A 10,328-nucleotide genomic window follows, 5' to 3' on the forward strand; every position below is an offset into this window, starting at 1 on the left:
AAATGCTGCCTAGATTTGACCTGTGGTGATGTGAAACTCGCTCACCTAGTATGGCCTGGTATATTCATTTTAGCTTGGTTCGATATATAGTACCTAATAATTCAATTTTAATTTTCTTTCCTAGGCAAACTTGCTTCATGATAGGCTTGCCCAGATACTGGAACTCACCATTCGGTAAGGCTTTATTGAAGAAGAATACGATGAATGAAAAATTAGTTATAAAGCAAGTTATAAAGTAGTTGTGACTACTTTCAGGCGGTCATGCTATAGAGTTCCTAGACACATGTTGTAGGCAGAAAATAATAACTGAATATTGTGATTTAACCACAGTAGGCATGTAAGCCCCACATAGCCTCTGCCTAACCACTTCAGTGGGATGGGGAACATAATTAGAAGCATAAAAGTGAGAAAACTTGCACATTGAGATAAAGACAGTTTAATAGGTAAAGCAAAAGCCATGCACACAGGCAAAGGAAAGCAAGGAATGCTATCACTATTTCCCATTGGCAACCATCTCCAAGAAAGCAGGGCTCCATCGCATTTAACAGTTAATTGGGAAGACAAATGCTATCTCTCAGAACATCCCTCCCTTCCTCCTTCTCCCAGCTTCATATGCTGAACATGATGTGATATGGTGTGGAATATCCCTTTGGTCAGTTGGGGTCAGCCTTCCCAGCTGTGTCCCCTCCCAGCTCCTTGTGTATCTGCAACCTACTCACTGGGGTGGGGGGTGAAAAGAAGAAAACATGTTGACTCTGTGTAAGTGCTGCTCAGCCGTAACTAAAACAACCTTGTGCTGTCAACAGTTTTCAGCACAAATCCAAGCCTGAGCCCTGTCCTAGCTACTATGAAGAAAATTAACTCCATGCCAGCTAAAACAAGTACATTGAAGAAGAGTACAGGCTGTCCAGGGAGGTGGTTGAGTCACCTTCCCTGGAGGTGTTTAAGGCATGGGTGGACGAGGTGCTGAGTGGCATGGTTTAGTATTTGATAGGGATGGTTGGACTGAATGATCCAGTGGGTCTTTTCCAACCTGGTGATTCTATGATTCTGTGATCTAAAACAGTTATCTTGATTTTCTTGTTACAGTTTTGAATTTTTAGATAGTGGGTAATATCCAGAAAGCATGTCATAGTATACTTATATTATTTCTTTGTGTATCAGTAATATTCAATAATGCTGTTTTCCGATGCTGTGTCTGAAAAAGTGATTATAAAATGGGCACCCAAAATAGTGGCATTATTATATGTTGTGCACATTTATTGCACGCTATGAACAGTATTTCTTAGTAATAAAATGCATTTGCATAGTTCTGTAACATCACTGAAACTGATGATTTAGACCATAGTACAAAGGAGAACCCACCTGAGACATAATAATTTCATTAGAATTTCAGGAATAGGATAAAATATTGGTCAGTGAGGAGAGGGGAGGGTAATTTAGTCAGCCATTCATGTATCATGTTATGAAAAAAACCCAGTTTAAATAACTATAAATTATATATACTGATTGTTTTTCTCGTGCAGTCCTCCACCTAGCCCCTCAGGAACGATGACCATTACTGCTGGACATGCTCATTACCAATCTGTTCCAGTCTATGAGATGAAGTTTCCAGATCTTTGTGTGTATTAAGTGTCTTCTGAAGTCTGCTGGACATTATTTAGAATAGAGTACAATAGAAAGAACAAGATGAGTTTTCAGATTTTTTTGTTTATTTCACCTAAACTAACTTTAAAATAATGATGGATATAAGCCAAATATCGATTATTCTAGTCAAACTCATGAGACTGTCCTGAGCTGTTTTCTTCTGTAATGTGTTTGAAGTTAGGTTTTTCATGTATTGTGTTTCTTCATTTTCATATTTGAGTACATGTAAAAGTCAGATTTAAACTTGTCTTGTCATATAGATGAATATTTCATTTACTCTAGGAATTTGTATGTCTGTAAATTCCTTTAATGTGAAGCATTGCAACTGAAGAACCTGTTAAAGCTTTTTTAATTTTTTTCCGTTTGTTTTGGGGGTTTTTTCTCCCCTCCACATCAATTATGTATCTAAATAGAATGCTTTTGGCTTACTTCATCTTCATAAATGTATCTAGCAGAGTACTGCCTTAGTTCCCTTTTGTTCGTGCTGTCATGGCTAGCCGACCTATTTATTTTGGAATATATGGAAAAAAACAATACCTTACATGTGTTCAAGTACAGTAAGTGAATTAATGGACACTTGTTAAGTATTTTTTTAATGCATCACATAACGTGCTTTTTAGATACATACACCCAGTTTATGTCCTGTGTTTCTTGCTAAAACTGCTTTTCCGAAGAGAGGAGTAATCTCCTCTTGAAATGCTGAACTGTGCAATATTTTTCATGTCTTAAAGTTTATCGTTTACAGACTGTACTTTTTAAAATGCAGTAGTATTTTACTGTCTCCTTTAGTATAAATACATGAGAGATATATTTAGTGTAGCAAAAAATAAACTGAGGACATTTTACAACATAAATACAAAAATTACAAATATATTCTATGAGATATTCTCTGTAGTTTATTACAGCTTTTTAATGGTATTTTAGAAACTGTAAGAATGGCTGAAACCATTTAAAGGCCATGAATATTATATGTTTTCAAGCAAAAGCACTTTTAGAGATGCATCTCTGTGTTTATTTTGTTTCATTCTCAAACCTTTTTAGAAATAAAGAAAATGTGGTAACTTTCATAGGTTTATGTATCTGACTATACTATTCAAATGTAAATAAAATAAAACTGATACAGTAAACCACTGAGCTTTTGATCATGATTGTCAGGACTGTCTTAATGACTCACTAAATTCTGCAGGCAAAAAAAAATTACAGCTTTCATTGATGCCAGGAATAGAAAGTTTCAAGTCCCTTAATCTATCGAAATCTGACTGAAGCAGTACAAACATGAATGGATGTTCTGAAGTATCTATAATAAATGTAAGGCATTTAAATTAGCCTGCAGTCTAAACAGTGATTAGGCCACGAACAAAGTGATTTAACTTCAGTTAGCTCTGCTTTGAGCAGGAGCTTGGTTTAGATGACTTCCAGAAGTTCTAGCCTAGATTAATCTATGATTGCATAGATCTGAATGGTCATCAGGCCAGCTAATTTACCAAGTGTTTTGAGCATTAGCAAACTCGCTATAAAACAGATTTTGAGGTTTTTGAAATGTAGTACAGTATTGCACTGGACTACTTTTAAATGCCTGATGTGAAATGACATCAGAGAAATATCAGCTACTTAAACCTATGAGATAACATGCTGAGAGTTTCAGAAAGCGTTCACAAAACTCAAAAGGTAATTGAGACCTTCTTTTCAGTTTAACAGTGCAATCACAGCTGTTAGTGGATGACGAAACAGCCCCTTATCTACAGCATTCCGTTGTGATTTTTACTGCTGCAGCGTATCAGCCTGATCAGACCACAGTCTACACATAAGTAGGACTCGTTACTTTAGCTTTTAGTTTTCACTTTTTGGTTTTTTTAAGGTAAGACATAATAGTTTTTTGGCCTATATAAAGAGTGTAATTTTTTAAATAGTAAATCTAACCTAGGGATACAATGTAAAAGACTTACTCTGTCATTTTTTAAGAAGAACACTGTGCACTTTTGTACAAAAAAAGGAGTCTAAAAAATAAAGAATGTACTTCTGTTTGCACTCTTGCAGTATAGAGACTGTGCTGTAAATACAGGATTGTTTCTGTGGTTGAATTCTGTTGCATGAATGCTGCATGTGAAAATAACTAGATTCTGCATTTTGTTTTCTGTTCTGTTTATGAAGTATTCTTCATTTATGCTAATGATGGGTTTCCATGGTTTCAGTGTTCAAGTGAGCTTTGTGTGGGAAATGCAGGTGTTGTGAAGGTATTGTGCAGGGAATGAAGAGCTTGTAACACTCTGTGTTCACATGATATTTAATTTCTTCCTTTTGGACATTCAGGGACTCTCTAAGTTGGTAATTGGTTCACTCTGGCCTTTCTAAACAGCTGGGAGATGGGAGTGACTGTAAAATGTATTGTTTTGATAGCTATTGTTATATGTAGCTAATGAACGAAACCAAATGAATGAAGAATTCTGTTGTACAGTATAAAGCTGCTTTTTTCACTTATCTCTTTATATCTCTTTATGTTCTTGAGACAAGTTGCAGAACCTAAAAGCTCTATATGCATACTGGCCCTGTATTATCTGCAACAAATTGAATACTGTCACAATGTCTATAAAGTGGTATCCAGCTGTTCAAATATGTTCCGGCTTTGGGTTCTCTTTCCCATTGTGTCATTTTGAAAAATTACAGCCTTTGATAGTGGGTCACTTTAAAGTAAATTATATCCATGTTAATTTCAAAAGATAGAAATAGATTTTTTTGTCCAAAATCAGAGTAGGGCTGAATTGTCTGTTGTTCTGATGGTCATATATTCTGTACTGTACGTAATGAACCAGTTTCAATAAATGTAAGAACACACGGTGCAATCTATATTTAAGCAATAAAATAAACCAAAATTCCAAATTATAGCATTGCAGCATTATTAAACTGCTAGTGTTATTTATGATTTAACCATTACTATTTCCAAGACCGCCGTAAGTTGATATACAATACAAAAGTTGTTTCCTAATAGCAAACAATCTTCAGGAAGATACATAAGCTATGCATCTCGGGCCTACCTCCCTGGTTAAGAAAACATATTGGGTTTGTAATATCAGTTTCAACCATTAAGGTTGTTGGTGTGTGTGAAGTTCTGTATGCAGCTCACTCATAGGAAGCATTTTTCAAACAGTGATGGCATCTAACTGGGCTGAGTATTACACTGTTTGCTGCTGTCTTTTTCTGATAGCATTCATTTATTTAAATGGTTTTACTAGTGTCACAGAAGCAGGAAGAATAATTCTTTTTTTGCCCAAGTGCACAGGACCTCTCAAGTTGTTTTGTGTTCATCTGCTTCAATACTTGTCCTCAATTGGTTGTCCTCTATCAGAGAAGAACGTGGGAACCTTCCTCATCTTCAAGGCTCTTGTTTTCATTATGAAATTTTTGGAACCAATGTCAAACTGTATGTTTGTTAATGGTGCTCTGACTAAATGCTTGGTTGATATTGCTAACAGTTCTTGCTGCTTTGTGCCCCCTTTTGAACACATGCAACAAAATCACTCAAATTTGCTTTTTATCCATCCTTAATTTGACAGCATAATATAAAAGAGAATAAACCAAACCCATTAGCATGAATAAATAGAGTAAATTTTGCACTTAGAAATGGTGTACCACAGGAACACTGCTAAATAAAAGATTAATCAAAAATAATCATTACAGTTTACAGTGACAAAACTTGCAACTACTTTTGCACCTACCTAATAGTAGCCATGCTTAGGAGGTTATTTTAAATATAAAGAGAAGGTGAAGAGGTGAATAAGACAACATTGCCTGAATAATAGCGTATTGATACTGGAATTTCTCTGTTACTTGATTGTCTCAAATGATTCATCTGTTATCTCTGTGATCAGAAAATTCAGCATATCTCAAAAATGAGTGTAAGCATGTTTCATTTCTATAATTGTGAATATAATACTGGTTTCTAATAGTAACCGGAAAGGGATGGTTGTTTTAGCTTAAGTGTGGATTTCAAATGCAGCCATCAGAGCAGCAGCACTTCTGTGCTGCAGCACTTCTTTCTCACTTTCAGAGAAATCAGTTTGTGTTATTATCAAGCAGAAATGCACTTAATTCACTTGTTTAAATGCATATTTTCTCCATTTCGGCTAATTAGCCATCTGACCTTCGAATTATGATTTTTATTTATAAATGCTCTAAAATATAAAATAGTCTTTATCACTATGATAAAAGGCTGATAGAAGTTCCAACTCTGAAAAATGTAAGCATATCAATATAATGCAGATCTCATCCTCAAAACTGGACAAAAATGGACATTTTACAAGTTGGGGGCATTTTGCTTAAACATTGAAGTGCCCTTTTCCTGTACAGCATAGTGGAGGGCAGGCAGTCAATGTTAGTTAAGATCTCATGTGCAGATAGAATTTCTCACCTCACTCAGCTATCCCTTCAGCCTTCCCTTACAGTCTTCATCTTCTGTTGTTTTTTTTTCACTGGTGCTAATGTTGACACTGTAGACAGTGGGATTCCTTGTGGCTGAATACTTCCGGGGTTTGGTTTTGATCTTGTTTTTTTTGATATTTTTCAATTTTTCTGCACTGCTCTAATCTTTTGCGGTTTTAATGTGTGAAAAATACTGAAGGGGGTATACCACCAACTACAGATTTATAGAATTTTAACTGTTCTCCAAGAACATTCACTGGCAATTTTATCTCCTGTTCTCACAGTGTCCAATTTGCATGAGGACATCAGATGGTATGATTTTAACTGCTTCAAGATTTGGAAGAACACAGCTTGCATGTCTGTATCCAGCATTAGGATATAGTCATTGGTCTTTAATAACTACATCAACCAGTTCCCTCAGGACTCTGGAATGCATTTTATCAGGTCCCATAGACTTGCATAAGTTCAGGTTTCTCAGATGGTCATAAGCCTGATCCTCTTTTACAGTGGGAGGGATTTTGCTCCCTGAGTCCCTGCCTTGCAGGCCGTACACTTGAGAGGTTGTCAGAGAAGAGTGAGGCAAAAAAAGTTGTTTGAGTCCCTCAGCCTTCTCTTTGTCTGTAGTTGCCAGCTTGCCAGTCTTGCTCATCAATGCAAGGTCAATTTCTTTGACCTTTCTTTTCTGGCTGACACACCTGTAGAAGCCCTTCTTAGTATTCTTTGCATCCCTTGCCAAGTTCAGCTCCAGCTGCACCTTGGCCTTCCTGATCCCATCCCTACAGAAGTGGGCAGTGTTCGTATATGCTTCCAAGGGTATCTGTCCCTGCTTCTGCTGCTTGTGCATTTCCTTCTTGCCCTTTAGTTTGACCAGCAGATCTTGAAAGCTGGGGACAAATGGCACCTGTGGTTTGACCTGGTTTTAACTCAGCCATGCTGGCTTTTTGTCTTCTTTCCTGATTTCTCACAACTCGGAACCACCAGCTCTTAACGCTCTATGGGAAGTGTCCTTAAAGATCACAGAATCACAGAATCACAGAATAACCAGGTTGGAAGAGACCCACCGGATCACCGAGTCCAACCGTTCCTACCAAACACTAAACCATATCCCTCAGCACCTCGTCCACCCGTGCCTTAAACGCCTCCAGGGAAGGTGACTCAACCACCTCCCTGGGCAGCCTGTTCCAGTGCCCAATGACCCTTTCTGTAAAGAATTTTTTCCTAACGTCTAGCCTAAACCTCCCCTGGCGGAGCTTGAAGCCATTCCCTCTTGTCCTGTCCCCTGTCACTTGGGTGAAGAGGCCAGCTTCCTCCTCTCTACAACCTCCTTTCAGGTAGTTGTAGAGAGCAATGAGGTCACCCCTCAGCCTCCTCTTCTCCAGGCTAAACAACCCCAGCTCTCTCAGCCGCTCCTCATAAGGCCTGCTCTCCAGCCCCCTCACCAGCTTTGTTGCTCTTCTCTGGACTCTCTCCAGAGCCTCAACATCCTTCTTGTGGTGAGGGGCCCAGAACTGAACACAGTATTCGAGGAGCGGTCTCACCAGTGCCGAGTACAGAGGGAGGATAACCTCCCTGGACCTGCTGGTCACGCCGTTTCTGATACAAGCCAAGATGCCATTGGCCTTCTTGGCCACCTGGGCACACTGCTGGCTCATATTCAGTCGGCTGTCAACCAACACCCCCAGGTCCCTCTCCTCCAGGCAGCTTTCTAGACAGACCTCTCCCAGTCTGTAGCACTGCATAGGGTTGTTGTGCCCCAAGTGCAGGACCCGGCATTTGGCCTTGTTAAACCTCATGCCGTTGGACTCTGCCCAGCGGTCCAGCCTGTTCAGATCCCTTTGCAGAGCCTCCCGACCCTCCAGCAGATCGACACTTCCACCCAGCTTAGTGTCATCCGCAAACTTGCTCAGGGTGCACTCGATGCCTTCATCCAGATCATTGATGAAGACATTGAACAGGGCTGGACCCAGCACTGAGCCCTGGGGAACCCCACTTGTCACTGGCCTCCAGCTGGATTTCACACCATTTACCACCACTCTCTGGGCCCGGCCATCAGATCTGCCAACTCTCTTCTGCTCCCTTGTCCCTGAGGGCAGGTTTCCAGGAGATCCTGTTGACTAGCTTCTGGGATATCTGGAAGTGTGTTTTCCTAAAATTCAGGGTCCTGACTTGACTCTTAGTCTGACCCATATCCCTCAGGACTGCAAACTCCACCAGTGCATGATCACTGCAGCCCAGGCTCCTCCAATCTTGGTGGTGCTCAGTTTGCTCACTTGCAGTGGTGACCACCAGATCCACCACCTTTGGTAGGGCTATTACCTGGCTTAAAAAGTTACCCACAATGCACTCTGGGAGTCTACTGGATCGCCTGCAGCTTGCCGTGCCACATTTCCAGCAGATGTTGGGGTGGCTGAAGTCCCCCAGCAGGACAAGCGCCTGTAAGCATGATGCCTCACTGGCTGAAGTAAGCAGGCTTTGTCAACAGGCGGCCTATAGTAGACACCAACCACAAGGTTCGCTTTGCTGCCTTGGTCCCTGATTCTTATCCATAAGGTTTCAACCTGCTTGTGGCTGTTCTCCAGAGACAGCTCTTCACACTCCATCCATTTCTTGAATATAGAGGGCAATACCACCACGCGTTACTTGTCTGTCCCTTCTGAGTAGCCTGTTGTCATTGATAGCTGCACTCTAGTCATGGGATTTGTCCTGGCAAGTTGCAGCAGTGGCAACCAGGTTGTAGCTTTGCAGCAGCACAGTAGCTTGCAGCTCCTCCTCTTTGTTGCCCAAGCTGCACACCTTGGTGTAGAGGCACTTCATCTGGGCTGTCACCCTTGTCACCTTGTTGGAGGAGCGTGCCTTTGTTCTTTTGATGTGTTTCACTGATGTTTCCCTCTTGTCTCCTGTTACTTCAGGATTTCCTGGCCTATCTCCATAAGTTGTCTTGTGTGCTGCAGTGTTCCCAGGAAGCCCCAGAGCAACTGGCTGAGGGCTCTCGCTAGCACCCTGTCCCTCTAGCCTTGATGCATCAGTCCATATGAGCCTGATATTACCCCCCTCCCCCATCAAGTCTAGTTTAAAGCTCTGTCCATGAGTTGCACTAGCTCATGAGCAGAGATCCTCTAACCTCTTTGAGAAAGATGAATTCCATCCATCCCCAGCAGGCCTGGTGCTGTGTAGACCATCCTGTTAACCAAAACCTCAAAACTGTGGTGGCGACACCAGCCACGAAACCATGTATTAATAGACTGGTTATGACTGAAACCCGCCCTGTACACCAAGAACTGCTGTGGACCAGGCTGGCATTGGAGAACCTTCCCTCAGTGACTGACTGCTAGTTTCGGTTATAGCTCCTTTAAATCTTTTCATCTAAGAGAAGGTTAGAAAGTGAGGGAAATTTTGATATTTTTTTCCATAAAATCATATTGTAAAATGCTTATGTTACTTTTTCATATTTTTTTTCAGTTAATAGTAACAAATTTTTGTTCATTTAGTAAGCAAATTGAAGCATTGAAGGTGATTATTCTTAGAGACTTTCTAGTTCCAGGAGTAAGTGAAACAGGTATGACTTGATCCTCGAATCAATTATAATTTCTTTTTGGATGTTCAGGATTACACAAACAAACCTGGCTCCTTGACACATCATTTGAAGTTGAACTTCTGAAGAACATTGCGCAAAGTAGGTAAAGTTTGACACCAATGTTAACATATTTATTAATCCTACTGTAGGTTTGCGGGCTCAGACTTGTACAATTCAGCATCTAAGTGTCTCAAGTAACATGGTACTCGAGCTGTTAATTCTGTGATGGTTAACATCTGAAGACACCTTAACTTAAAATTAAAAATGAAAATTAAAACTAGTGGTTTTAGTGTCTGAGATATCTGGGAAGTTATGCTGAGATATAGTGCAGAGCTGAACCAAGACTCTGAACTCAAACGCAGTTGTGGTGGGGTTGTTGGTCTTTGTTTGTCTCAGTGCCCAGCACTGGGGAAGCTGCTGGAGAGCGAGGTGCTGTTACTGCTTCCTAAAGAGTGAAATATGGCACTAGAAATCAAGGATGCAGTTGAAGAGAATGAGACAAGGAAATGCTCCCTTGTCTTTAATCCAAGGGGATTAAAAAAAAAGCAAACAAACTTGAGTTCACTAAATAGCAAAGAACATTATTCCAGCTTTACATGACATATTTCAGAATTAGTTTTAGGTGAATCCAGGAAGCAGAACCTTTAAATTTATTCCCTCTAGCATCCTGAAATCTCTCAAAACTGGAGAT

The 10,328-nt window shown here is 40.2% G+C and overlaps 1 protein-coding gene across 5 annotated transcripts in view; it reads left to right on the forward strand.

Moving 5' to 3' along the window:
* The window catches only part of EFR3A (EFR3 homolog A), an 81,514-nt gene extending 76,943 nt beyond the window's left edge, over positions 1-4,571 (forward strand). For 4 of the 5 annotated variants that reach the window (XM_069854673.1, XM_069854674.1, XM_069854671.1 and 1 more), the window contains 2 exons: positions 125-174; positions 1,527-4,571. In XM_069854673.1, the coding sequence (XP_069710774.1) occupies positions 125-174; positions 1,527-1,632 (156 nt within the window). In that variant the 3' untranslated portion in view covers positions 1,633-4,571. The remainder of the gene's footprint in view (positions 1-124; positions 175-1,526) is intronic. The other variant, XM_069854672.1, reaches the window with a different exon arrangement.
* The last annotated feature ends 5,757 nt before the right edge of the window (positions 4,572-10,328 follow it).

Source organism: Phaenicophaeus curvirostris, chromosome 3 (genome assembly GCF_032191515.1).
Source record: "Phaenicophaeus curvirostris isolate KB17595 chromosome 3, BPBGC_Pcur_1.0, whole genome shotgun sequence".
Classification (NCBI taxonomy): domain Eukaryota; kingdom Metazoa; phylum Chordata; class Aves; order Cuculiformes; family Cuculidae; genus Phaenicophaeus; species Phaenicophaeus curvirostris.